The sequence below is a fragment of the Apiospora phragmitis genome (assembly GCF_038363925.1).
Source record: "Apiospora phragmitis strain CBS 135458 chromosome Unknown utg000010l:1.0-9815664.0:1.0-9183399.0, whole genome shotgun sequence".
Lineage (NCBI taxonomy): Eukaryota > Fungi > Ascomycota > Sordariomycetes > Amphisphaeriales > Apiosporaceae > Apiospora > Apiospora phragmitis.
Window position 1 is genome coordinate 8,051,204 of NW_027117409.1, and position 27,750 is coordinate 8,078,953.

The 27,750-nt window shown below is 53.8% G+C and overlaps 8 protein-coding genes across 8 annotated transcripts; 4 read left to right on the forward strand and 4 right to left on the reverse strand.

Moving 5' to 3' along the window:
- Positions 1–264: 264 nt before the first annotated feature.
- Positions 265–1,326, forward strand: PG994_012222 (uncharacterized protein; the record flags this gene model as incomplete). Its single annotated transcript, XM_066863631.1, has 1 exon — positions 265–1,326. One exon carries the CDS (start codon positions 265–267, stop codon positions 1,324–1,326), a length of 1,062 nt encoding a protein of 353 aa, XP_066712741.1.
- Positions 1,327–1,804: 478 nt separating this feature from the next.
- On the forward strand, positions 1,805–2,790 carry PG994_012223 (uncharacterized protein; the record flags this gene model as incomplete). The annotated part of the gene is made up of 2 exons (XM_066863632.1): positions 1,805–1,821; positions 2,022–2,790. The coding sequence occupies 2 exons, from the start codon at positions 1,805–1,807 to the stop codon at positions 2,788–2,790; spliced, it is 786 nt and encodes a 261-aa protein (XP_066712742.1).
- Positions 2,791–13,767: 10,977 nt separating this feature from the next.
- Positions 13,768–14,535, reverse strand: PG994_012224 (bZIP transcription factor; the record flags this gene model as incomplete). Its single annotated transcript, XM_066863633.1, has 2 exons — positions 13,768–14,114; positions 14,166–14,535. 2 exons carry the CDS (start codon positions 14,533–14,535, stop codon positions 13,768–13,770), a joined length of 717 nt encoding a protein of 238 aa, XP_066712743.1.
- A 2,548-nt stretch (positions 14,536–17,083) lies between these two features.
- On the reverse strand, positions 17,084–18,523 carry PG994_012225 (uncharacterized protein; the record flags this gene model as incomplete). Its single annotated transcript, XM_066863634.1, has 1 exon — positions 17,084–18,523. The coding sequence occupies one exon, from the start codon at positions 18,521–18,523 to the stop codon at positions 17,084–17,086; it is 1,440 nt and encodes a 479-aa protein (XP_066712744.1).
- A 456-nt stretch (positions 18,524–18,979) lies between these two features.
- On the forward strand, positions 18,980–19,575 carry PG994_012226 (uncharacterized protein; the record flags this gene model as incomplete). The annotated part of the gene is made up of 3 exons (XM_066863635.1): positions 18,980–19,053; positions 19,108–19,158; positions 19,227–19,575. 3 exons carry the CDS (start codon positions 18,980–18,982, stop codon positions 19,573–19,575), a joined length of 474 nt encoding a protein of 157 aa, XP_066712745.1.
- Positions 19,576–19,627: 52 nt separating this feature from the next.
- Positions 19,628–20,762, reverse strand: PG994_012227 (uncharacterized protein; the record flags this gene model as incomplete). The annotated part of the gene is made up of 2 exons (XM_066863636.1): positions 19,628–20,635; positions 20,703–20,762. The coding sequence occupies 2 exons, from the start codon at positions 20,760–20,762 to the stop codon at positions 19,628–19,630; spliced, it is 1,068 nt and encodes a 355-aa protein (XP_066712746.1).
- Positions 20,763–22,526: 1,764 nt separating this feature from the next.
- PG994_012228 (carbohydrate esterase family 4 protein) lies at positions 22,527–23,339 on the forward strand (the record flags this gene model as incomplete). Its single annotated transcript, XM_066863637.1, has 1 exon — positions 22,527–23,339. The coding sequence occupies one exon, from the start codon at positions 22,527–22,529 to the stop codon at positions 23,337–23,339; it is 813 nt and encodes a 270-aa protein (XP_066712747.1).
- A 506-nt stretch (positions 23,340–23,845) lies between these two features.
- On the reverse strand, positions 23,846–25,217 carry PG994_012229 (cystathionine beta-lyase; the record flags this gene model as incomplete). The annotated part of the gene is made up of 2 exons (XM_066863638.1): positions 23,846–24,889; positions 24,948–25,217. 2 exons carry the CDS (start codon positions 25,215–25,217, stop codon positions 23,846–23,848), a joined length of 1,314 nt encoding a protein of 437 aa, XP_066712748.1.
- Positions 25,218–27,750: the final 2,533 nt, after the last annotated feature.

A 27,750-nucleotide genomic window follows, 5' to 3' on the forward strand; every position in this document is an offset into this window, starting at 1 on the left:
ATGCTTATTCACTGCCAATGGGTGGTAGTACCTTCCCGCCAGGCACACCAGGAGAAGTTAGCACCTTTTCCTTTCTGCCGTCGCCTGGGCAAGCAACTCGTCCACAGCCAACCGCCGATCCATACTATCGTCCGCCCCGGGCCAGGCGCCCAACCAATGAGGATCTAGGACAACCCTTTCATCGCAGTCACCAATCTGTTGGAAGTATAGACCTCGCAGACAAGCGTTTGAGCAAAGCCGGAGCAGCATTCCCCGATCTTCCCGATGCGGATGGCTCGCCATCAAAGAGGGCAAACACCAGCACCGCCACAAGCATATACGCCAGTTTTCGCACCTCGGGCGGACTATTCGACTCGAGAAGTTGACTTCTACTACGGCGTACGAGGACCGGCCCTTAACTCAGACGGACCAGGAAGGAAACTGGGAACTGGGCCCGCAGATCCGACAAGCCCTGTTTCCACTGCAACTGGCTGGCTGAAAGGCCTATTTGGTGGAAAGACAAAGGAGAAGGGCAAAGGATTCGAAGTGGTCCGAAGCGCTAGGATGCCGCCAGCAATGAAGGCACGTGGTGGCGACTTTGCTGATGATGGTCCTCCGGAAGGCATTCCTGTTGCCATGGGTGTTTTACGTAACGGGCCTATTGAGAGCGATGATGAAGACGCGTCCCCACGAGCGAAGAGAGGCAAGAAGAAAGATCTTTTGGGCGACGACGGGGAAGAGTCACAGGCCGACGACGAAGAGGAACGGGATATTGGGACAACTAAGGTTGTGGAAGGCCCACCTCTTCTGCCGGATCTCGATGCCGGCGAGTCTTTCAATGTGCCAAGTCGGCTAAATTCTGCGAAGACCAGCCGACAGGCGTCAAGGAGAATCGCTCGCGGAGTCGAGATGGACCACCTGGAACCCCTACCAGACGTGCCTAGGAAAAGCTCGAAGCGCAACTCCGGCGTGGATATAATCAAAAATCCCCTGGTCAATCTGGTGCCACCTGCAGAAGGTGCACCCTCGCCCACAATCCCTGATGGAGGGTCGGGGACTGCTTCGGCTCGCCTTCCGTTCGATCGGACCAATTCGCAAAGGCGGCTTTCCAGCTCTTCTCTTGCGGCAACTGATGACCTGAACAGCCAGCTCCCTTCTGCTGGACTGAGCGGTGAGAGCGGGGACGAAAGACCGACAAGTTACGGTCATGTTCATCAGCACAGCATCAGCCGAATTGATCCGTCGTCAGATCAACGACTCGATCTACTAGGAAGCTCAGCAGAAGTGGTAGAAGCTGCGAGGAGAGCCAGCCCCGGGTCTTCAGTATCTAATCGTTCCCCTTCATAACGACTGACGTAACGAATTTCCTTTTTTCTTGTATACATCATAGAGTTAGGAGCGGCAACCAGCGCGATGGGTGGATCTTGAATATGCGAGAGAAAGGTCAGGATGTCAAGGTGCTTGATGCTATGGCGAAGGGTTGCGCCTGTCTCTTGTCTATAATCATATGGGTTGATTTAGCGACGGCGTACAAAATTGGTTGTCGAGCAATATTGGCGAAATGTTCTGCTGGTCTATGTAGCAGTTATATACGAACATCCGGGTCGTGACTTGGAGAAAAGGGGATGTTGATGGCTCTGCAAAACCGAGCCGGTATTCTAGCTCCATAGTAATGATATAGTAGTATTTGAGAGGTAGATAGATTATTTTATGCTAGGCGATACATACATAATCCATAACTATGACCTTGCATGAGGATGCATGCTGGTGGGTAAGTATTCTTCCGGAGACTCCTGCTATTGATCCATCCGGATTCGATGTCGTCATGAACACGGAATGGGGGTAAGAGTATAGTATATATCCCTTAAGCAGAAACTCTCTGGATGCCTTGCTAGAGTTTGAGTGTATCCTGAAGCAAATTTCAGCGCAAACCACAGAACATGGCTGTCAAGATATTCCTGAGAGTCCTTGCTTATTCTTCCTTCCCATTTGGTCAAAAGCGGTGGTGCCAGCGACTAACACAAGCACCCTCGGCGAAAAAGCACGGGCGCTACGGGCGCTACGGGCTACATCGGCGGCGATGCCTTGTCTGTCTTGAGCCAGGCCCACCCGGAGTTCGAGTTCAGTCTCCTCGTCCGGACGCAAGAGAAGGCCCAGAACGTCAAGGCCCAGTACCCGAACGCGACCATCGTCCTCGGGGATCTGGACGATTCTGGGCTTCTCAGGGAGCAGGCTGCCAAGGCTGACATTGTGCTGCGTGAGTATAGCACTTCCTTTCGTAGCCTTTTTACTCATTCCCCTTCATCACCACCACCACCTCCTCTTTTTCTACTATTGCTACGTTCCACCGCAACGTCGACAAGGTCGTGTTGGAGGCCGCGTCGGACGTCGTCAAGACCGCCATCGTCTGCCCGCCCACCATCTACGGGACCGGCCGCGGGCCCGTCGCCACGCGGGGGCGCCAGGTCTACGAGCTCGCTCGACTCATCCTCCGCGAGGGTTACGCGCCCATCGTCGGCCGGGGGGCGGGCGCGCTGGAACCACGTCCACGTCGCGGATCTCAGCGAGGCGTTCCGGCTGCTGGTGGAGCAGGCTGTCGCTTCTTCCATTGGCGAAGAGGGGAATAAGAGGCAGGATGACAAAGAGATGTGGGGAGCTTGGGGCTACTACTTCGTCGAGAGCGGGGAGCACGTCTGGGGCGAGCTGGCGCGGGGCATGGCGGGCACGGCGTTCGAGATGGGGCTCCTGGGTGGTACTACGACGAAGCCCGAGGAAGCGGGTGCGGCTCGGATAGCCTTACTACACAATTGACGTAACTGATGAGAAGACGGAACTGTTGGATGTCTTTCACTTGATCTGGATCAGTCGAATAGCTGGCAACAGAAACACCTCACCGCGATTGGTGGTCCCTACGGTGCCGCCAACCCGCATCAAAGCATCCAAGGGTACAAAGCTGCGAAATTTGTATTATATTCTAACTATTTGATGGGCCACCAGTTTCAATCTATAGTATCTGGCAATGCCCGTTTTGACCGGTATGCTCGCAGGAAACTTTGCCCCTTTTCAACCCAACACTCCGAATCCAGCTTATGTACAGGTACACGCGTAAGCACCGCACAACGAGGCCCTTCTGACGGCCGTGTCACCAACCCGCCATTTCGGGTACTTCCATCATACAATGCATGGCACTCACGGCATAATCCCGTCTCTGGGGACGACGTGATGACTCTGAAGTCCTCTCTTCCGTAGTCACCACCGCACATAGAGCATGGCTGTACCAGGGAGGGCTTACATGAGCCCAGAGCCCCCGACTCCCCGAAATCATCACGCACACCCCGTTACCCTCTTTACCCCTTTCCGCAAGTCAAGGAATTATCATCCCGCGCACAGAATAGGTGTACGCCAGTCTCCAAGCCCACTGCGATAGGAAGCTCAACCGTCCACCGTTCATTTGCCTTGGGACCCCTACTTCCTCACATGTTAGCGGTATAGGGGCTCACATATAATTGTTTGGGAGGGTTCCCGCTCAAAAACCGGGGCGGTAGCCGCCGGTGCCGGCCGCGCCCTCACTCTTATCGCGGATACGAAGCCTTCTGTGGGTGTAGGGGAGATAGTAGTAGGAGGCGGAGGAGGAGAAAGTAGCACATGTAGAAACAGGACGGCAGCAGTAGCGGTGGTGATGGTGGTGGCAGTAGGTTTTAACATCCCCCGTCCGCAGATATGACCGTAGGCAGCCCTCCTACCCGCGTTTCCGAGCAAAGAAGCCCTATCCCTTCTTTGTTGAGGGGTGGGAACACGGATGGATGGATGCTCTTTTCTGCTGCTACGACGCAATCAATTTTGCTGGCTCCAGTAGTACTGTACGATTGGAACGGTTCCCGGAATCTCATTGCCGGTGCTTACCCAGTGGGCGCTCTCTCTCTCGAGAGAGAGCCTCCGAGAAGGCGGCATCGGGATTCGTAAGCGGCCTGCGTCGGGAACAACTTGCGCCGTGATCCTGCATGACCGGGGCTGGCTATGCGTGGGCAACAATATTGACCATCAACTAAGCAAGCATCACAGGATAGGGAGCGCAGGGAAAGGGGGTCAGCTCGGTCGTTGATAGTAGTGGTGGTGTGGTGGTGGGACACAAGAAGCAGCAGCCAAGCCCCCCTAAGCTAAAAACCAAACCAAACCAAACCGATAGCCTCAACAGAAAACCTGGGGAGCGACTCACGGATGTTGCCATGCTTTCTGGGCGCGTTATTTTTGGATAGGTGCGCGTGGCCTATCTCCTATGGCCTACCTACTTGCATGCATACCATAGCATACAGCAGCAGAAACCCCCGTAACCCGTAAGTATCTCCTTTGTATCGAACTTACGTTATCTTGGTGGACTTGGATGTGCGTGTGCGTTATCTTCGACATTAACGTCTTCTTGATTAGGAAGGCAGAAAGGAGAAAGAAACACCCGTTGTTTAGTTCTGCGGTATTTCTTTGGATGCCACGTCCGTGTTTTGTCCCGTTATCTACTGACACGCCGCCGTCTTGGCTTGGGCGGTCGCTCAAAGTGGCGGTTTCGAAACAGAGACACACACACACACACACACACACACAGAGAGAGAGAGAGAGAGTGAGTGAGTGTGTGTGTGTGTGGCATTCTCCGTCACCGGCAAAAAGAAATGGCTCACACCACAACTTCCTTTCCCTTGCTGCAGGCATGTGAAGTGCTACGTCTCTCTCTGTGTGTATGTGCACGCGTTTCCAGGATTGGTGTGCTCGAGTAAGTTCTCGTTCGAGAATCTCCTTAATCTGCATATCCATCTCCGTGAAGTCCGAACCTAGGCGCATGACGATGGACGTCCTCATGACGGGGAACGTCGGCGGAGAAGCAGGACCTTGGGATGGAAGCTGCAGTGCTCAGCCTCCTTCTATCTCAGTTGCGGTGCCGATCGGATTCATCTTGATGGGCAGGCAGGCAGAGTGTACGACCCCCGACCATCATAAGGATGGAGTGAAGAGTATGTTACAGAGCTATGTTACAGACGGAGAAGGCTCTCTTCTCCGTTCGAAAGATGGCAGCAATTTATGGGATTGTCCCATCGTTCAACAATACCAATACGGCCCCGAGCTATGCGTAGGTTGGTCCACCACGAGCAAGACTGATGAACCGACGGGAGATTGCGGGTTCAGGAACGACTGTCACTCTATCCGCCGTCGCATCCCCTGAGAAGCTCAATAGACTCGCGATCCAGAACACACCATAGTACAGAGAAACCCCTTTTGAGAAGGCTTGGCAATCCGCACCACTACACGATAGTGATGTAACGATAGACTCAGTTACAACATTGGTTAATACCAGAAGCACAACCGAGATCAACGGCACATATGCACGTCAGGAGTCTGATATTTACGGGTGAATTGAAAAAAGGGTTCATCGACAAGCTCTGGACCCATCTTTTCGTCCCGACCCTCTCATCCTGTTTTCTTTCCCTTCTAGAAAATGCGGAGAAGGTTTCGGATAGGAAGTTTGTTTCTTCCACTGTCTGCCGGTTGGTCGCATCGACTCCCTCATATTGACCACACGATGTCACAGGCGGGGCAGAGTTTCTTGCGATGAAGTCAAAAACTCGCTGGGGACAGACAAGGTGTGCCGCCAATCAGGCGGGCAGTAGGAACGCTCCATGCCTGAGACGGACTTCCAATTGGATCTGGTTGCCTTTCTGGCAAATTCAAAGAACAGGGGACATCCATTCTCCTCTTCTTCTTTTTCTTCACCCAGGGTGAGGAGAAATGGTCTGATGGCTATTCACGGCTGATATCAATCCCCGCTGCATATCAACACCATTGCACAACACGAACGTACCCTGTTACATACCGCAGCGCATAGTTAAGTGTTGGCATTTGAAACCCCAAATTCTTGGAAGAATCATGATCAGGGGGTCCTGGATTGCATAAAAGCAATAGAGTGTCATGATGCACAAGCCTTGTTTCTTCACCATCGTGTGTGCCACGGGGTGCGCTCCGGACCAATCCACCAACAGGCGACGAGCAGACGAGAATAGGCTCAGAACCGAGCACCGCTCAGAAGATGGGGAGAGTTCGTCTGAGAGTTGTGCGCATAGGTAGACCGCCAAGCTTCGCTCCGTCATAAGATATTCAGAACGATATATCAAAGAGCCAGCTCGAAAGGCCTTGGTTCCTGAATGACTCGAGTCGCACAGTAGAAAAGAAGTCACAGAAGGAATCCTTGCGATGATATCGAGCATTGCTATGCGCCTGGCTGAACGTAAGCATAGGCATTCAAGTTGGTACTAGTTCGGTATGCCCTTGAGCAATAGTGCGATAGCGGCAGACACCCTCGCCGCCTTCACATGACAGTGGATCACCGCCTCAGCGTGACAATGAGAAAAACAGGTCATGGTGATATCATTGACCACGGGAAGACAAGGCAAGATCTGCCACTTAAGGCGTGCCTATGGCCACACCATGGTAACGCTATCAGGGGGCGGGCGGCAATCTTTGGTGTGAAAGCTACCCCCGTTGATGGCCAACTTTTGTTTTGCCTCGATGGCATGAGCGCACCAAGATTCTGCAATACACATTCTATCCTTCTAGCGGCTTGATTGCCGCCGCGCTCGACGCTCGCACCGCAACGAAGAAAGAAAAGCACTTAGGCGATCCTAGGGGATGCCCGTAGCCTCAAGCAGCATTGGAAATATCAAGTAAGTACCGTTCCATATGCGACTCCGTACATGTACTTTGGGCGACATTCCCACGACTTCCACCACACAGCACGTTGCAGCGGTGCAAACCTTATGTTGTATCACGCACGTGGTTCGCGTGCAGTCTGTGATCTCAAACTCTGGGAGAAAGCGGCCATCTTGATCATCGCCCCTCCACGGATGGGATGGTTGGGATGGATGGGCCGACCCCTAGTCGTAGAAGCTAGATTCTAGCCGTAGAAGGTCTCGATAGCAAGCAAGCTGGAGACGACCGCATCACATCTTGGAGGCGTATCTACCCAAAACCCGCAGATTGCCCCCGGCCGGGTTCCCTATGATGACGGAACCGATCGACCGCGCGGAGCAACACCCACACCACCACCACCACTCGCAGGAACAGCGGCGCCGCTCATGACTCGGCCGCTGGGATTTCCACGCGGCCCGGCCACCACCAAGAAGGATGGATTCGCGCTAGAAGGCTTCCAGAAGGTTTCTAGTTCTGGTCTAGAGAACATTAGCTTGCTTAGTCAATGATTTGGAAGCTTTGGAAGCTTTGTGGAAGCTTCCGATAATCGATCGGCGGCGCAGAAGTGGCGGCCAGTCATCGATCATCATCGCGGGTCCTCTACTACTAGATCCTCTAGAAGAAGAAGAAGAAAAAGAAGCAGAATGACAGCTATGTGACAGAAGATGCTCTCCTAGCGGCGGAGGGGGCGACGCGTAGCGCACGCGAACCCCACCGACGGTGTTCTTGCTAGTTCCGGGGCACCTCAGGTGGCTTGCAAAAGGATGTGCCGGATAGTGCAGACTGGGTAACGTTGGTTACTGCATTATTATTATTATTTGGGCAAGGCGGTGTTCTTGAAAGCAAAGCTGGTTGCTGTACCGGCCGAGTCGGTGGGTAGATACGGGGGAATGTCCACCTTTGATGGTGGCTCGAGGAAACCGAAGATCATGCATCCCCCCCAATGCCGTGTTGTCGTACACCCCGGTCTGATCATAGACAACGGCACCAGGCAAAGCCGAAGGGAGAAAGGGGGCCATCCATCGCCGTCAACAAACAGGTAACGCGAGGAGTGCTGGATAGAACATGACCGTCACGGGGTACAGTAAGCCCTGTTCGTTTTTTAAGGTTTGGCGATGCGTCACTGTGCGTCTCTACCCTCGTTGCGTTAGACCAGCGTGGCACGGTACGACACATGCTGACATGTTTCCTCACAGATAAGCTCTTGACTCTCGATGCTCGTCAGGGGGCAGAGGGGAACCGGCCTTGCGGAGCGGTAGGAGAGGACTCAGGAGGCAGGGTTCTTTCTGATATCCCTGCTCCTTCCCATCGATCCCCTGTCCGGAATCAACAGGGCCTACTTGACTAATTTCCCTTCCCTTGTATTGGGCGCAACCGCAACGCAGTGCGTAATCCCGGACAGGGGTACGGTATTGCCCTCTTAGGACATCAGATGCGGGACCGTGCCGAATACGTATATCGATCTGCCCGCCGCACGTGGCTGATATGCTGCCGTGATGCCATCTCGTCGTGATTTGTACGTTATGAGAATCTGCAGCAACTGTATTTGAGTTCATCACTTCAGGTTTGAACTTGCCTCTCGGTTGCAAGTTGATTAAAAAATCCCCGCTGTCGATTGCCAGGCTCTATGCTGCATCACGAGGTAGGTTCATATGCTGCTGTGAGCGATGGCGTGGTCACAGTGGCGCCAGCGTTTCCTAATGTCATGATCATGTGCTATTGAAGAGGTAATTCAGAATCAGAAACAGGGCATAGCTGGTCCCGCAACGTATGGGCGACGCCGCGACAGTGGGAGAGCGCCGTTCATGCCGCTTTCTTTTTTTGACGTTGTGGTTGGACACCGGTGTTCGTTTTCCTGCATTATCGTTGGCTTGAACTTTCTTTTCGAGGGGAGACGCAAATAGCAACTGGGGTGGTTCAGCCCATTCTATGGCGCATTGCTGTCAGACAGCTCAAACATCAAGTAGATGAATGATATCGATTCCGCGGTGTCTTATGCTCAGGCTTGGACATGCTAGGGCACTCGTGGGCTTCCTCAAACAGGAAGGTAGTAAAAGAAGCATATCTTGCTTTGGTTACCCGGCCTCCGAGTCCCTAGGCCCCCAGGGAGAATCAATCTTCCACCAAGGCAGGGGGAGGAGAGGCTCGAGATGAGCTCGAACCTTGAGGGCCGGAGACAGTTCCGACTACATAATCGAATGCCATACAGGGGGCCTCTCTCGTAGGAGAAGCTTTTGTACAAACTAATGGCAAGTTGCCATAGCTCATAAGGACGATATGTGTGTTGAGGGATGGGCAATCTGTACACACATAATTGTAGTATGTGCTGTAGGGAGTATCGTAGCAAGCATCATAGGTGAGAACATGAACTCATTCCATGATGACGAGAAAACAAGATGGTGATTTACATACTCTTTACCCATGTCACAACCTACCTACAATACAAGGAATTCCATATGAGCGTCGGAGAGAAGACCGACAGCTCATCGGAGCAATCCCGAACGCTTCCATGTCGCCGCGCCAGTGGCAGCAACGAGTCTACCTCTAAAGGGGGATGGCGTTCATTGTGGCTTGCGTGACAAGCCCCGTCTCGCGCCAGCGACTGGGAAGCTCACATCCGTACCATTTCGAGCCCGTCGCCGACGAAGCAGAAGCAAAAAGCGGTCCCGTCTCCCCGCGTCTACCAAGTATTTGTGGGTGTGCTTTCTGTTTCTTGGCCACGTACATACCCCGTGCAATACGGGAAAGGGAGGCTGATGTTTTTTCAGGGGATCCCAAGCGCCGTGGTGCCAACTGAGGATCGAGACCCCTGGGCCCTGCGTATTTGTATGTGCATGAGAACTCGCCTAATGTAACCATGGGCGACTGAATAGCCCAATGCGGGAATTCCGACAGTGCGAAAACTCCGTAGGTCCGTACAAATATGGCACTTGGTGCGGGGCAGATTCAAATCCACGTCGACGGAGAGTCTTATTGGGCTTCCATTGCATCGAACTCGACTGTTGATTGCAGGTGTGGTGTGGTGTTAGGCTCGAGAGCTGCAGTCAAGCCCGGCTCCGATAACTGGCCCCCCCCTTCTCCCAATTCCATCCAAGCCACGTGCGGGAGCACACACAGGCTGGCTTCGTTCGAAGAAGGAGGGGGTGCGGGATTTCTTCTCGAACGCGGGGAAATGCTTCTCAAGCGAGCGCGGCGTAAACTCTGTCGAAAAGAATCTGGCAGAAAAGGGAAGACGGCATCGAAGCAGATTGTCAATCGTGCCGCTGCCCCTCGCTCGCTAGCTCTCTTAGTCGTAGCACGGTAGCAGCCAGGTAGGATGACGTGCGAGGCGTAAGAGGTCGAGGGATGGTGCGTGGACATCACGACACAAGGCCAGCGAGGTCAGCGAGTTTAGAGTTCAGCCAAGGGCATAGCACCCCGTTTCAAAACCACATGCCCTCACCCTCCTGCGTCTATCTTCAGATGGACCGACGGCGCATTGACAAGAGGGAGGGGTGGGGGTGCGCTCACAAGTCGGTACGCAGCCGTTGCGCCGCTGATCCTGGTTAGCGCTGCAGCCTGCAAGCCTGCAGTGCTTTCAGTGGCAGCTCGCCTAGCTGTTAGGCTAGGTTAGTGCTGTCGTACAGTAGTAGCCAGGTGCTTATCCACAAACGTCTTTCTCTCTCTCTCTCTTTTTCTCTTCTTCTGGACCTCTGTACGATTGCAATTGATTCTCGATCTCATGCGCCATTCGTCGGGATGGTCTTCCGTTAGCTTCAGGCTCTCGGTCTTTCTCCTCGCAGTCCATGATACTAGTTTCTCGGTTTCAATGTGTTTGTTTGTCCCCCTAGTTTTATAGCTTGTAAAGTAGTCGTAGATGGAGAGGTACTGTAGTCTGTAGGTGGGGGAGCTTCCTAAGCTTTGGGTAGGTAGCCTTGGACGGCCGGAATACCTCCGTGATTTCGGAGCTCAATCTATCTCTCGTGCGAGAATCGACAGTCGGTCGTCTCATTGAGGGAGAGCAAGGGGGTTCGCGGCCGGATACACCGCCTTGCAGGGCTTTGCAGGGCTTTGCAGGGCAGGGGCGTTTCTAGTCAGCGGGGGCCGTGTCTAGGGCCGTAAATTGTGTCTCTGTTTTGGATTTGGGGTTTGCTTCATTTTGGGGGAAGATATTTGAGTAACAGTCCTCTTTAGGGCTCTCCCCCCTTGTCCATGTGGGGCTCTACCAATCTTTCTGTATGCATATGGCACAATATGGCTTGCTAGTGGTAGATCTTCCAAGGCCATCGATGATCTGCAGCAAGGTATAGCCGGTTTAGTCAACTATCAGTGAGCCGTGTCCGCGAAAATGCCCGGGTCCCCTGGAATTCTTTTGGGGGTTCTCGGCGGCGGTTTACCCTCTCCGACGTACACAGGTTGCCTTGCTAGCGATTTCCCCTAGTCTTCTGCGATCATTCCTCCTGATCTGATGCATTGGACTCGGCATTGTTGCTAGCGAGAGCCGGTCATACGTGTGTGCGCGCGTGTATGTATGTGTGTCGGCTTCCCCTCCTCCTCATGATTTAATAGAAGTGGACATGATAAGTAGAAGTGGAAGTGGACAACAAGGCAGATCGAGAACCCACTGTAGTAGCTCTGTATGTCGTTGTAGTCGGATTGTATGTAGAGCAGCGAAGAAAGCAGGGCGTCTGCCTAGCCAACCACCGGGTCCTTTTGCTGGTGGTCAGGTGTCTCTTGACAGTGCTGTCTCACCTACAGTCTACCACGTAATCACATTCACATCCGACGCGATTGGCTAATAAGTGCATGTAGACAGCCCGACGGAAGGGACCTCGCCTTCAGAAGACCGCCAGACCGTTGTTGCGGCAGTTGCTGGCCAACCCGCAAGCGTTCGGCCCAGGTGTGTTGTTGGTGAGAAACAATACCTACCTTGTCGTGCGTGCTGGGTGGGCATGGGTAATTCGAACCGACGATGGATCTAGGAATCTAGACCTGGACTTGGACTTGGACTTCCAGGCCTGTTTGATCCGTGTCCGTCGGTTGGTGGTCGTTGCATCTAGCGTGTGAGATAGGGCAGTCGTATTACCACCACATCACATACACAGTAGCAGGATCCGGAGACAACCCGTTGTTGTTTTAGTACAGTCCAAACCTATTAGCTAATGAGACTACCAGGGGAGGGGACAGGCGGTAGTAGGCCCACCCCTAATAGGATCCATACCGGTCTGTACCTTGAGTGTTTTCGTGAGAGCGGGTCTCGTATGTCTGTGTAAGAGTATCAACTGGAGACTGTTCCATTGTCCAGACTCCATATGTAATTATTTGCGTAGGGATGGAGATCTCCGTGTCACTACCAACGCCCGTCCGCATTGGCTGAAACTGGTAGGCGTGCCCCCCGTTGAGATCAAGATTCGTCCGCGGCCGTCGCTCCGTTGCTCTCGCTGTGTTTGTGCGGAGCTGGAATGGTGGCCAGCAAAATGAGCGCAATCTCTGCTGTTTCTTCGCAACCCACCAGGCGCTCGCTCGCTGTGCTGTTTGACGTTCTACGGGTTTCCCACCCTCAGATTGCACTTGGGAGCTTGGTGAAGCCTTAGGTCGTCGCCAGAAATGCCATTCATGACTCAGCTTGCTGTTGGCACGGATCATGTGTTTGCTTGCGAGGATTAGCTTCTCCAGGTTCTACGACTCGCCGCCGCCGCCTTATGGGGATATCTCTTGCAAGCTATCTACTGTAGTTTGTTCCAGCCCGGCATTGGCAGTGGATTACCAGAGCTTGGCTCAGTTCAACAAAGGCGGAAAATTATCATGTGTGAATTGAGAAGATTTATTACATTCATGGCTTTCTATCTATATTGGAAACTTGTATCAAAACAGCATTGGGGAAGAAAATCAATGCCAAGCAAAGTTATCTCTTTTGAGTATCATGGTCCCGTAACACCCCCGGTTTGGTGATGAATAGTTGTCGCAGCCTTCCCACTTTTTGATATGAGAATCAATAAAACATGATCCCAACGCCGTAATATACCCCGTGGTATCAAAATGCCCTTGGGCTAGCGCCTACCGATTCCAAGGGTCAGTTGTAACGCTGCCCGTTCCGCCCAACGTGTAAAAGAACAAAATAGGAAGAAGAGGAGAAGAGGAGATGAAGAAGAAGAAGAAGAAAGAACACCAAAAACCAAGATTGATCCGCTTGCGCCGATGCCGCCTACAAGGCCTAGCAGCCTCTGGGCTCCATTGCCACCAATTCTCTGAGTTCCGGATAACGCCTGGCAAAAGCCTCGCCTAAAGCCCAATTCCCGAGTTCCAAGGCGTGATGGACGAATGCGTCCGTAAGATACAATGCCCCGTTGGAATGATCCGTGATAAACGCCTGGGCTACTCCTCCGTGCCAATTCAGTAAACGCAAGTTTGTACAGTAAAGATGTATGAACTCCTCCGTGGCATACTCCTGCTGTCTGTGTAGTACGACGTCCCTCAGCTGCCCCCAGAACAAGAAATCGATCCATTGGCTGTGGGCGATGTTCTGTTGGCTTGGACGCGGCGCAAGAAACCCTAGTCTTGAGTGTGTTTCGTGTGTTGGATATATCAACCAAGCCACCAGCCTTTGGCATAATACAAAGGATCCCACCCGCTCGAACACCCGTAGCAGGCCATTCTTGTCAAGGAAGGCGCTCAACAGGTCGACCAATGGGTTCGGGCAGAAGGAGAAGGTGGGTTCCGGTCGAGGCCCATGTTCGATTCAACGCTCCAGTGAGCTTCCACAAGGGGACGAACGTTCGGGCAGGTTGGTCCGTAGATAATTTCAGGGTGTGGCTGGCCGCCGGCTAAGTCAACCAGGCGTCGACAATCCTGGATGTAGCCGACTAAGAGTGCATCGCTGTGGGTGATAGGTGATGAAACCGAAACTGGGGTTTCCCAGTGATGCAGACTGTCTCGACGGTTGCTCATTACAGAGCCGGGGAGCCTTGGTAGTACATGGGGTACATGTTCCACGGCGGAGGCTGATGATAAGCCGGTGGCATGGGAAGGACGTTGATTTGGGTGCAACCGAGATCTGGCTTTAATTAGACCTTCAGTCCCTCATGTCATCGCAGAAAACCAAGGGCGCAACTCACCTGACTTCATATCATCGTAGCCCATCTTGCCGTTTAAACACGAAGCCGTTGGCGAGTTCATGCTCGAGGGGATGCCGGACCTGTCAAGGAGAGAGGTCGGGGCACTGGTGGGAAAGTAGGCACCCCCGAGCTCGTCGGTGGCTCCTGAAGAGGATGGGCTAGAGACGGTAGAAGGAACGGTGCACGAGACGGTGGACGACCAAGGTTCACCAGAGCTGCCCATGCTGTCGTACGGGGGAATGTCGTGCACGCCTGGGTAGTCGGAGCCGCCCTGCGCCATGGGTGACGATCGCGAGCTTGGGCTATGGTACGCTGCGTCATGGTGAGACCGAGTCGCGTAAACACCCTTCGAGACCATCATACCTGATGGGTACATGCTGCGTGGGCCACCGCTGGTAATTCCCATGCTTTCCCTTGTGCGATGCAGTTCGTCTTCGAGAGCCTTGTTCCGCCTCAGCAGATTCCGGACGGTCTCATCGCGGCTGTGTGAGCTTCGCAGCTCCTCAATCTCCCGTTCGAGGTTCTCGATGTGCTCCTTCGTGCGGGCGCGGATGGCACGTTGTGCTTCCCGGTCGTTTGCTCGTTTCCGGGCAAGTTGAGCAGGTGTCAAGGTAGAGACACTCCTAGTGCCTGATGAAGCCGAGTTAGGATTATACTCCACTGGGACGTTGTGGTCGACGACGCCATGCTTACCCTTACGCTTGGTGGACTTGGAGGCATCCGACTTGGTCATCTTGTCTGGGGAGAGTGGTGAAGAACTCCTGGAGTTGTATGAAGTAGCATCAGCCATGCCTGTGAGAAGCGTAGATATTGGGATGAGATATGGATAGAGGGGGCCAAGGGTGGTCAAGCAGCGTCATGGCAGGACATTTATAAATGTATATCTCACGTAGATGGGGTGTCATCAAGGCAGGCCAGGGTGTGTGCTAGAGAGACTGGGTCTGCACAGGGTTGGTGGCTCTCGCGACGGGAGAATGTACCCACACCACAACGTCTAGACTGGTAAGCTAAAGAAAGCACGGCTGCATGAAGAGACTTGCTGCCACATGCCAGGCTATGCCATTCGCAGGCCTCTGAGAGGGGGTCCATCATGGATCGTTGCCCATGGTGTGGAGCAGTGGGTAGTTCGAGTGGGAGAGGGCACTGAAGAGAGAGAGAGAGAGAAAGGGCTCTCCCTCATCAGTAGTGGTACACGTACACGTACCCGTACGGTACTTGGGGGGGTTAGTGCCAGATGAGCAGGTCGCCTCTTGGACTGATGAGCATGGCTGCATCGATACTCCATGGAAGTAACCGTTCTTATCATAGCCAGAACGCATTAGGTATCGATCCAAACATTCTGCGACTGAAGTACTTGGGCTGCTGCGAGCCTTCGATATCCCAGGCGTGGGATCGGACTGGAAGGGGACTGGGGGAGACAAGCTCATGCAAGCAAGCGCCCAGAACCGTTCCTTTGCTGCATAACTCCCTCTGACCTGACCTTGTAGAGGTTCTACTCCCACTGCCTCCCTTCTCTGGTGGCAGATAGGTTCCATGCTGTGAGGGCGAGGCAGGTATTCAAGCCACCGCCGGTCCTGTCCTCATTACATAACCTCCTCCTCTTGCCAGTATTCTGCCGAGCCGTACAGCAGCCACTTATTTCCGGTACAAGGTACCGCCAATTTTCTCCATCCATCCGCCATGCAGACCTTGACTTTGCAGACACACAGAGAGTTGCTTCCCACTTCTCCCACTTGTGCTTACCTTAAAGCAGCTTGGCTCAAGAACAGGGGTGCCTTGCTTTTTCCAGTACCTTGGGGTAGGCTTGGGTAGGCTGCGCAAATAGAGTTTACGCTAGTGCTCTTAGTCCAGGTTTGGGGCCCCCGATGTCTCCTCCGAGGGGTGGCGGGGCGCTGGGAAGTGCTGGGATCGATGATAGAAAGAAAAAAAAAATGATATTATGTACGTGCTATGCAGTCCAAGCATCCTAATAAACATGGCGGATACATGAGTGCTGTGCTGTGCGTGAGAGAAATAATGCAATGGTGTCTGTCTAGTTGTCGTTTCTAGTGCTGCTGCTGCTGCTGCTACTAACTGCTAACTGCTAAACTGCTAGCTGCTACAGGTACTTATTAGTGGGTCGCCGTTTGGACATTGCTTGCTGGGAAACCCCCACAAGACCGATTGGCGGAAGAGACCCCTGATCCGTGGTCAGTGGTCAGTGAAATGATCACGGATGGATGCTCTCATCAAGGACGCTCCATGGACGCTGTGGTAAGGGGAAGCACTGAAGCACTGAAGCAGGAACCCCGCAGTTTGAGCGGTGCTCTCTCTACAGTTCATCACTTGTAACTCATGCGCTTGAAGCTTCGTCAGGAGAAACATGTTAGCCACGTTTCACGATCTGTCGTCACCTGATTAAAACGCTGCACGCAACTAAGGCCGAGGTTTGTGTCCGAAAGAGATGCGGTAATGCTTAAGATGGTAGCATCTCGGATTCGTGTGCAATCCTTCTCTCTATCCAAGGTAGTTTGATCGCCGTGTGACTTTCCTCCTGCCCATATCTGCAGTCAAATCGGCCTTGGGCATGCAAATGCAGGTGCTAGACCTCGTCGAAGCCTTCTGAGAGATATATCTGACAGATGCATGTCTCACAAAAAGCCCTCGATTCTGTACAACATCGCCTGGGAGAAGAAAACTAAAGACGGTGTACTCGGCAGACGCATGTCCCGTAGACGAGAGGCAACATCCCTGAACGAACACGTTTTCTGCGAAGAAACGCCATCAATCATCAGAGACCCAGTACTTCCAAGTACCTATACTGACGCGAGTTGCACCTTTGGATGATCGATGAATTCGGTTATCGTCAGCATGACTTCGCGGCGGCATCAAATTTTGAAACCGCACGTGGCGCATTAGCCAATCTCGCCGTTGCGGACTACGGCAATAAAGTTTCGTGCCCGCAGTCTTCTCGTGAGTGGCGAAGCCTACACCTCTGTACTAGTAGGCCCGATGTTGTTCTTCGCGTCTTCGAGAGCTGCACAGAAAAACTTTATACCGTTGCGCCAGTTTCGATCCGTGCTTGGCCCAGATTTAGTCGTAGACGAACGGTCACGCTGGTAGAAAGTTGTGTATGTATGTCCTATTGGAAATGCTTGCGGGATCCTTCTGGGTCTAATTCGCGGAGCTTATCTGGCAAACCCAGGATCCGGGTTGGCGAAAGCTCTCAGGGGAGCCAGCATCCATCCCATGGTGGGCCATAGCTGCCATACAGAGCACGGCTGGATATAATGGACACACTATCAAGCCATCTCGGGGTCGTCTTTCACTGCCTCGACGAGGGCATCAATACTTCCAACCTCCGTCGGGCCGCTGGTCCCGGCCGGTGGTAGAGCCCATTTGGGAAGCGGACTGACATATCTCCAAGCGCCCCCAGCGTCCTCATAACGAAGACTGTGTAGCCACAGACAGAGCTCCTGCTCTCCAGGGTCGGTGTATAGAGGAGTATCGCAAAGTTCGCAAAGTTCACCGGACATCTTCTCGGCCTTCCTTTTGTAGTACTCATCTACCATCTCGTCGTGGTAGGCCACTGCATCGGCCACCTCTTCCTTGCCCATGCGGTTCAGTCTGGTTACTATATCGTCATCTGTGTTCTCTTTGGCGTCAGGGTCGTCACGCCCCAGGCTGATGCCCCATACGCGCTGGTTTGCGTAGATTGGATCGTTTTGGATTGGGTGCCCCAGGTGCTGTAGATGAACTCGGAGCTGATGGGTTCTACCAGTCACTGGAAGACACCGCACAATTGAATACCCTTCTTTGTCCATCCATGGCTTCCCCCCGTCTTCTTTGGTACCCGAAGAAAGCTGAGTTGCATCGACTGTAGCGTCGGAAGACGACACCTCCGGTGGGTAGTATGCAAGCTTCTTGAACACAGTTCGTGCCTCCTTTCCATTTGCCCTCACACGGTTGAGTCCCAGCTTGGGCGATATCTGGAGAATTGGTTGATCGCAGACCACCTCACCATCGGGAAAGTTGCCTATGACCCTGGCGATATATTCTTTGCGAACGCTTCTGTCTCGAATCTGGGCGCCTAGACGCTCAGCATCTTGTGCACTTTTCGCTACAAACATGATGCCGCTGGTGAGCCTGTCCAGCCGATTGCAAGGATATGCAGTCCAATCACGGCCGCGATCTTCCTTCATGATTTCAACGACCGAGTTAAAGTTGTATCTTCCTGCTGGGTGGACGGGAATGCCCGAAGGTTTGTTGATGACAATCATATCATCATCTTCGAATATAATACCGATTGGCTCTCCCGTGACTGGCGGCTCGTGACGGTGTATTTTGTGAGAAACCAAATCCCCATTCTTCAGAACGTGGTCTGGCATAGCTGGCTTCCCGTTCACGAGAATCTTGCCAGACTCCATAGCCGCCTTGTAATACGGCAGTGGACGGTCCCGAAACTCACTATCAAAGACTTCTAGAAGTTGTCGCCCCCTCCAGCGTTCCTTGCACCAAGTGTTGTAGGTGTAATTATAAGGGGCAAGCCGGCGCAGGCCGTCTTCGATATAATAGGGGCGTGGCCATATTTCGGTGTCCAACATGGGACCCAAAAGTTCCATTTGCTTGCCTGTGAGTCTAGGTTTGGCTTTTTTGTTCTTGTTCTTCGCGGCTGAAGTCGCAGCAGGTGGCGTACCCGCAGGCCCTGACACCATGGGCGCATCCGGTCCAAGTGATCCCATCGTAAGACGCAGAATCTGACTGCAGCGACTGATTGGAATTGTAAGTGTCCGAATAAGGGCTGCTGCAGCTGATCCCATGCGCGCAAGGCTCGATAGAGAGGATCTGATCGAAGTGACTACAAATTCCACTTGCTAAGAGTCACAGATATTGGGCTTGAGGCTCTCTCATTTTTGGCGGGCTCCTACGGCAGAATGAACTTGAAGCATTAACGAGTACCTGGGTACATGCAGTGATGGGGTACCCGGCAATCTGGCAGCTGCCGTCATCTGCAATCAGGTCCCTCCACTCCAACAACGCCTCGGCTCCTCATCATGTCTTGTCCGAGGCATTGAAGGGCATTTGATATTGCTTAATGCTTTTTGAGAGACCTTTTTTTAATTCATCATACCACTGATCAGTACAAACGCTGAGATTTCCGATTTCAGTGTAGATTCCAAGACCCTTCGTTTAAAGATATGTCTACGTCAGATCAACTCCGACAGCGATCAAGGGAAGATTATCCCTATCTGCTAGAATACCGGACACGGTGGTAAAGAAGCCCCGGTCAGGAACCGCATGCATTCTGTTGCTCATGAATTGCCAGGGCGGACAATGACATGTACGATCATATGAATAATTCCGTCTACAATTTTCTGTAAGGCTACTTACTAGCTTCCCAAGTGATTAACTACCACCGGGACACTACTAACAAAACCCCTGAAGTTTTGACTCGGTAATCAACACCTACCTGATGGAGCACTGCGGACTCAAGCCGCCGACGTCAGCGCAACATCCATTGATGGCACACACCCACTGCGACTACTTCTCGGCCATATCTTTTCCCAAGGTCGCAGAGCTATGCCTGCGCGTAAACAAGCTTGGCAAGTCCAGCGTGACGTACGAAGTCGGCCTCTTCGAGAAGAACGTGGACGGGGTGAAAGCCGTCGGCGAGTTCGTCCACGTCTTTGTGGACCGGTCAACTTTGCGGCCTAACGCCAGCGGAATGAACGACGAACTACGACAAGGACTTCAGAAACTTCTCGTGGCGAAAGGTGAATCTAGCAAGCTCTAGGCTTGGGGGCGTATCAACATCTCTTGAATTGGACTTTCTGTTCTGGAACTTCTTAGACATAGTGCTGCAGCTCCAGCCTCTGGCGCGCACCCTCCTTGTCTCCACTCGTCAACATCATCTCGAGCAGTTCCAGATCTGCAAGTGCCATCTCCGGTGCCTGCTGTGGATTTGGGGTCCCAGACGCCATGGACTCGGCCCAAGCGCTGACCTCCTCCTTGACACCGTTCGACTTCTCGAATGTCTTCTCCTCCCGAGTAGCATCCTGCCCGGCGCCCCGAGTAGTCACAACTTTGCCCCCTTCCGCTTGAACGCTACCCTTCTCACAGGCGATCAAGAAGTCGAAGGCGCTCAGCGTTGTCCCGACAGAGAAGATGAAGGAGCCGACAACGTTGGACTTGGTCTTGAGAACCGCGTTGATCGAGTCTACCGGTGGCAGGTAGCTCTGGATCAACGAAGTATGGGCAATGACGCTGTCGACTGCATTCTCCGGGCCCAGCAGCTTTCTGAGCGCCGACGTGAAATGGACACCAGCATCTAGGAGCATTCCGCCCTGATACTCGGGCTTGGCCCGCCATGCTGTATTGAGGTATTTGTTATCTGTCTGCATGCTCCAGCTCACCCTTACGACGAAGCCGCTCACTTTCCCGAGTTGCTTGACCTGCTCAGCGCCGTAGGTGTAGCCTTGGATGAACCGGAAGTTCTCGGCGATCGAGAGGCTCGCCTTGGTCTCGGCCGAGAGCTTCTGGGATTTGGCGATGAGCTGTTTGGCCGTCTCGACGTCTTTCGCAATCGGCTTCTCGGCGAGGACATGCTTGCCGGCCGCCAGAGCCTTCTCGATGTACGCCGGCTGCTCCGTGATAGGCAAGGCCATGATCAGCCCGGTGATATCGGTCCGTTTCAGGACATCTTCGAAGGATTTACCGTCCCCGGAGTCCGAAGAATAGAGGTCCACTGAGGCGGAAGCATCTCCGGGAATGAGCTTTGCGGTCTCTTGAGCCGACTTGATGGATCGGCTCCAGATGGCCTTCAATGACAGCTGGGGACAAGCCAGAACAGCGGGCTAGAGCAGATAGTCAGTGACAATGAAAGCATTTCGCATACTCAATCTGTATAGGGTCGGCATATACCAAGTGCTCTTCCTTCACGAAGATACCTCCACCAATGATTGCAACGCCTAGAGGAGCCATGTTCAACAGCAGCAATGTGGAGTATGGGCTCCACACAATTCCAGGGACTTCAAGGTACTGTTCTACATAAACGAGGTTGCTGGGATAAAAGCACAGATAGGCACCAACTAGGTTCACACTTTCGGCCAACTACCGAGATACTCTAGGAAGTGGGAATTGGGTTGTTGTTTGTACTTTGGAAGATTGCTACTTGTACATGCTGCAGGATTTCATCCCCGCCTCAGCTGTGGTAGTTTGCACCGAGTTTGCACCGAGCTCGGAAGGCACGCAAGCAGCAAGCAGCAAGGGGGAGCGGATGTCGTCCCCCGCATTGGTTCGGATCGTCCGTTCCCGTGGTGCCATGATCATGACGTTGACGATCTGATCTATGGGGTTCGTTCTGTCAACACAAATCAGTGCAATTCAATTCAGCAGCAGCAGCGCACGCCATGTAGATCAGAAGATTAGGTCCCCAGCAGCATTGGTCGGTCGTTTATTGTTTGTTCGTTTGTCTAGCAGCTCGGTATCCTCCCTGAGGCAGTCAGGTCCTTGTGATGCCGTAGAGAGCTTTAAATCAGTCACTCAATCGCTTAAGGTCTAGCGCCTTGTTTAAGTACATATGTGCATAGAAAACACAGAGTGAGCCCATCAGTTATTGTATATATGTAGAGCTTGGTGTGGTTAGTTGTACGGTATCTTGTCCAATATTGGCCATAAGTACATGTAGGTACCTCACAGGGGCCCAGCAGCAGCAGCAGCAGCAGGCCCTGCCTATTACAGTCGTTCGCGCGCAGCACTTGAAACAATGCCTAATGTAGCCTGATGGGTGCATATTTGAAAAGAATATATGGCCCTTGGCGATAGTGGTACATGATAACCTCACTGAACTTTCTGTCAAGGGATCACGAGAAGGGCCGCATGCCGAAGTATGCGCCAAAATGCACGCGCGCAGAAGCCATATCCGAGTCCTCCAAACTAGCCACAGCCAACCCCTTTCAATGCGACGTCGAATGCAAACAAACAAACACAATACCACCTTGGTCCATCTGGATATCCCAGTTCGCATAAACAACTGAGCCACGATGCCAGTTTGTGTGAACTGTTCTGTCCTATCTTTAGGATCCCGACTGATTGACATGAGATGGACGAATTCAATTTAGCTCTGACGCGTCGCGGGTAGGGGTTGATTTCCAGGAAACGTCCCGTCCCATGTCCCTCCACTAAAAAGGCGGTTTGCGTAGGTGCTCCCGTGCAGTCAGTGCTGCTGCTACCCTAATAAAGAGAGAGAGCCTAATTTTAGCTCCCTCGCAATCAGAGCCTCTCTCAGCCTCTTCCATGCATTGACGGTCAGGGGGACAGTGGACATTTACCACCCGGCATCCAAACCTTCGCAGCTACAGTATCACACGCCAAGATCAGAAACAAGGAGAAACTTTCTGTTTGCCGCGGTATGAAGCGGGACAGAACGACACCTAGCTACGACGACCCCCCTAGGGCGATCTTGAAGAAATCGGACCACGAGCGAAGCCGCCATCAAACCTAAGAACCACCCGCTGTGTTTCGCACCGACAAACGGCCGGCTGCTCCCCCTCCCGTCCTCCCGTCGTCCTCCCTCCCTCGATCGGCTCGATTTTCGCCAAGGGTGCGCGTACATACCCCCGGACGAGAACAGGAAAGGAGAAGAAGAAGAAAGCAAAACGCCATTGGGCGTTCGGACGATGTGAACGTGACCGCCTTCGGCCCTTCCCTCCTACCCACCTCCTCCGTTCATCCGCCCCGCGCTAGATGGTGCGCCTCCCCGCAGTCTTCCGCCTCCCGCCCAAACTGCGGCGACGGGCGCGGCGGCGCAGGATGACGACGCTGGTGGCGCTGCTGGTGCTGCTGCTGGTGCTCGTGGTGCCCTTCTACGTCATCTACAAGCCGCCGCGGCTGCTGATCCGGTACTTCGCGCGGCGGTGGCCCGACGTGCTCTGGGAGGTGGACGTGGCGGACCCCCGCCGGCCGGAAAACAAGATCATCGCCCTGACCATCGACGACGCGCCCTCGGAGCACACGGAGGAGATCCTGTCCGTGCTCCGGACCTACGACGCGCAGGCCACCTTCTTCACTATCGGCGGCCAGGTCTCCGGCCGCGAGGAGATCCTCGCCGACGTCGTGCGCGGCGGCCACGAGCTCGGCAACCACGCGATGCACGACGAGCCGTCGCGGGCGCTGAGCGACGCGGAGCTGACGGCGCAGATCGAGACGGTGCGCGACAAGATCGGCGCTGCGTACCGTGAGGCCGGCAGCGAACAGCTGCCGCCGCAGTACTTCCGGCCCGGCTCGGGCTTCTTCAGCGACCGCATGCGCCGGCTCGTCGACCGGCTGGGCTACCGCCTCGTGCTCGGCAGCATCTACCCGCACGACCCCCAGATCCAGTACCCCTCTGTCAACGCCCGGCACATCCTGAGCATGCTGCGCCCGGGCGCCATCATCATCTGCCACGACCGCCGCCCCTGGACCGCGCCCATGCTGCGCACCGTGCTCAAGGAGATGAAGGCGCGGGGGTACCAGGCGGTCACCGTGTCGGAGCTGCTGAGGAGGGCCGGCCATAGCTAGGGGATACTACTAGCTTGAGCGTTTTCCGTGGAGGTTTTCCCGCGTAGCCGCAAACGGCGACACTATTTCGCTTGTTACTGGCGGGGTATATGGCATCTTTGATGATGATGGATATTGTTCATTCAGTTGTGGTATTTTGGTATGGCGCCCAAGTGTTACTACTACACGACTTCGACGGCTTCAACGAGAGAGACGAGTTTGGGCAAGAACATAGAGTTGATAAAATATCGGAAATTTCCAGGTGTAAAAACAACGCTCTTGTAGTCAGAGATTTCACGTCCGTCTTAGGTTATGGGGACTATAGACTTTTGCTTATCTGTATGCTACTCATGCCGAATATAAAGTGTAAATGAGGTGCGCGTATATCAAGCAAGCAGCGCTGAGGTTGAAGTGTTTAGTACCTTATTGGGCATACTCTAGAACTTGCTCTAATATACAATCTCCTATGAGCAAATTAGTTACTATGGTACTTGGGTAGTATGTTTTACAGTTTCATATCTCCTCTCTTATTTGCTCTTGGCCAGCTCCTCAAACGCCTGCTCCAGATCACCCTTGAGGTCCTCCCACCCCTCGAGCCCGACGCTGACGCGCAGCAGCCGCCGGTCGCACATCGAGTCCGACATGTGGCGCCACTCGATGAGGCTCTCGACGCCGCCCAGGCTCGTCGCGTGGTGGAAGAGCTGCAGCTTGCTGGGCAACGTCTTGGCCTGCGTCTCGTCGTGGGTCAGGAAGGCGAAGACCGGGTTGAACCCGTTGGGCATCTGCTTCAAGAGCCAGCTGTTCTCGGGCCCGCCTTCGAGATCCTTGGTCTGCAGGCTCGAGTGCGTCACCTCGGCCACGACCTTGGCGACGGCGCTGCCCTCCTTGCGGGCCTCGGCCGAGAGCCACGCGACCAGCTGCTCGGCGTCGCGCGCCTGCTTCTTGACGCGGACCTCGAGCGTGCGCAGGCTGCGGATCCCGAGCCAGCCCTCGAAGTTGCCGAGCGTCGAGCCGAGCACGAGACGCTCCTCCTTCAGCGGCTGCAGCATCGCGGCGGCGTGCCGCGGCGCCACGGCCAGGACGCCGCACAGCATGTCGCTGTGGCCGCCGAAGTACTTGGTGCCCGAGTGCATGACGAGGTCGGCGCCGAAGGCGAAGGGGTCCTGCAGCGGCGGCGGCGCGAAGGTGGCGTCGACGGTCAAATAACAACCGACGCGGCGGGCTTTCGCGGCGTAGAAGGCCAGGTTGCGGGCCGTGCCGAAGGGGTTGAGCGGCGTCTCGACGTGCAGCACATCGCCGGGGCCCAGCTCGGTATCGGCGCAGTCGAGGTCCAGCTGCCGGAGCCCCGTGAGCTTGGCCAGGAGCGCGAGGACGCCGTGGCAGCCGTGGTAACCGCCCCCGATGGCGACGCGCTTCGGGTTCAGGTGCACCAGCATCGCGTGGAAGGCCGCCAGCCCGGACGAGTACGTCAGCGCCGGACCGCGCAGGATCGAGGTCAGGATCGCCTCCATGCGGGCCGAGTTGGGCGCGCTCGCGCGCGAGTAGACGTGCGAGTCGTGGACATTGGCCGGCTGTGGAGCTCTTGTTAGCACAGTGATTAGGTTGGTATGTACCGAGTGATGGCCGTACATTTGGGTTGTGCCACGGCGAGAGCTCGTCTGGGTTATCGCTATAGCGAAACGTAGTCGAAACATGCATAGGCGGTGCGACTGCCTGGTGCGAGCTCAAGAAATCATCGGCGTGGATGGTTTGGGCCGAGAGAGAAAGGTGTTGCAATCTTGTTGCCAGTCTGGTGGTCTCCTTGCCCTGATCCGTCTCCTCCAGAGGGCTCTGGTGAGCCATTCCTTCGACCAGCTCAGGCTCAGTAGCAGCAGAGCCGGCCTTGGTATCTCCTGCCATGATGGATGGTATACGAGCACTATATCCGAACTGGACTTTGGTGGGTTTTTCGAGTAAGTAAAATTTGGTTGCCTCTCTATCCCTCAACACTTCAATGATAATGCCGTGCTCTTATGTGCGTCGTTGTGTATGTCCTTAGATGCCTATGATCAATCGAGACTGTTATAGATGTCTTCGCATGTCCTCTGTAAGGCGTAGTTGACTACATGTAGTTCATCTGCTTCCGTACAACCCCACTCCCATGTGATAGTCAGTAGGTATTCTTGGGCTCGGTGAACGGGTCAGTAGTTCTTCTTCATATCGGCCATCAAATACGTTTACGTAGCACAATAGGCGCCGTTGTTGAATGGCTAGGTTGAACGGGGTGCCCCTCAAGTTTTGGCCCGATCTTGGCAATCGGCTCCGTTATCGGGTTGCGGGCCCCGTGACGTGATTCTGTATATGAATGACATTATCGCCGAAACTCTTATATGAACATATATCACCGTGGATTGAATGATTCCAATGTCTTCTGCTTGACCAATAATATCATACACCACGCTTTGTGTGGCCCAATGTTAAGGAGAGGCGTGGACGAGACCGTTACTACATTGTGTAGACTTATGAACCAACCAGCTCGAGTTCCCATGGTGTTTTGCTTTGTAGCAGCGTAATAGCCCACTACGTTTACCTCGCCCATGTGTCGAATTCAGGGGTTGGCATTCGGGAGACAACCCCGTGCGCACAAGCCGACAGCCGGCAACCGAGCCGGAAACCGGACCGGATATTTGGACGTCACCTTAAGCACCAACGCAAGAAACCGAGTCTACTGTTTGATATCGTGCAACAAGAGACACTCTGGTGGTCGTTCCCTATGCGAGACTGGATCGGCTGCGGCTTCTTGCGCGGCACGGAGCGGCGCGGCAAGGCAGATATTATGAGCTTTCTCATAGCAATCCTTCCTTTTCAACCGAAGGCTTGGTGTGTTGCGTGTGAAGAAGTCTGTGACAGCGATAAGCACCTCTATACGGAGGAAGCCCTGCTACCTTTCAACGACTACGAGTAGCGACCACCTGTGTTTGTCAATTTGTCCCTCGAGAGGTTGATGAGAGAACCAGTACTACCGACCATGATATTGTTGCACTTCCCGCCAGAGTTATGTGTGTTGTTATGGAAAGACAGATGGTGGGAATTTGTCAATCCAGGCATCCAGTTTTTGTCCTTCGTTGTCCAAGCCCGTAGTCATCTAAGCCGAGTGGGAAGTCATGAACGAGCATTTGCAATGACACTGGCGGGATTACTCCTGCTCATCGTGAAGAAGCAAAACCCCCACGCATATCTCTCGGCTTTAGTTTCTGGGCAGTAAAGGTCGGCGGACGGATGAGTTTGGTATGGCATATGTCTTGATGTTGAATTGCCTGATACTCCCTGGATTCACTCACCGACTCTTCTGAGTATTGACGACAGGCCACTTCTTCTCGGTACAACCGACTAGAAGGACAAGCCTCCTATCTATCTATGTATGCAAGCCGCAGCAAACACCGGAATTCCAAATACTTGACTTGAGGAGAATGGGGTCAATGGAGTCTGGCCCTCTCTCTCATGCATGTTTCGCACCGCTAGCCACACCAGCTCGGAAGTGCTAGACTCAAAGCGGGCGAGAGAACAGATCGAAATCTTCGAACGGGCGGGAGACCGACTTACGAATACCACACCACCTGCCACCACGATACCGACTGGGATCCAATGACAAATAAAGCGCCACATCGTCCTGTAGATCAACGGGAAAGATCCTGAAATAAATCCCCTTGGCAACAAGACCCTATTATATTCATACTAGAGGAGCTCCCCCCTGCTCTTGAGAAGTTTACCCCTCCAATCCGATGATGCTCAATAAACTTGTCGGATGGCTGGGGCCCAGCCGAAGCAAGACAAACTGCATCGTTATCCAGAACAAATAGTATGTGGATGCCATGTGATGTGCTTGCAGGAATAAGAAACAAAGCCATTGAGAGAACCCGATGCTCAGACAGTGTCTGTCTATGTGTTTGGTCAAAGTTACGGCTGAAGCCAGCCAGGAAGAAAGAGAGGCAGCTCAAGCAGGAGCTTGAGTTCGCGTGAGCTGTCGAGTTTTACGTAGCTTGCTCGGGACTACTATTGCTGCTATTGCGACGACCCTTAGCACTACCCCGCTATCAGCGCCCCCACTATCGTCATCGAGGGACCCTGGGACCCTACTTGGGAGGACGCGGTGATCTCAGCCGAACACAAGGTGCACTGCACACCTGTAAGAGGAAACCGGATAGCTCTCAGCCATGACTGCTTGCTGTAAATGAATGCCACGCTGTCCTGTCTTGGAAGGGTCACTCAGGGTTCAAGACAGGAATCGAAGAGGAAGGTCCATATGTCAATGGACTTGGCCAGATTCCAAATACTCCAAATATGGCGTTTCATTGAGTTTCCGCCATCCACTTTCCGGGGCTGATATATGCATATTTGGTCCGAATAGATGTCATAACAGGGCGAGCATACTCCCCACCTGCCACCTATGATG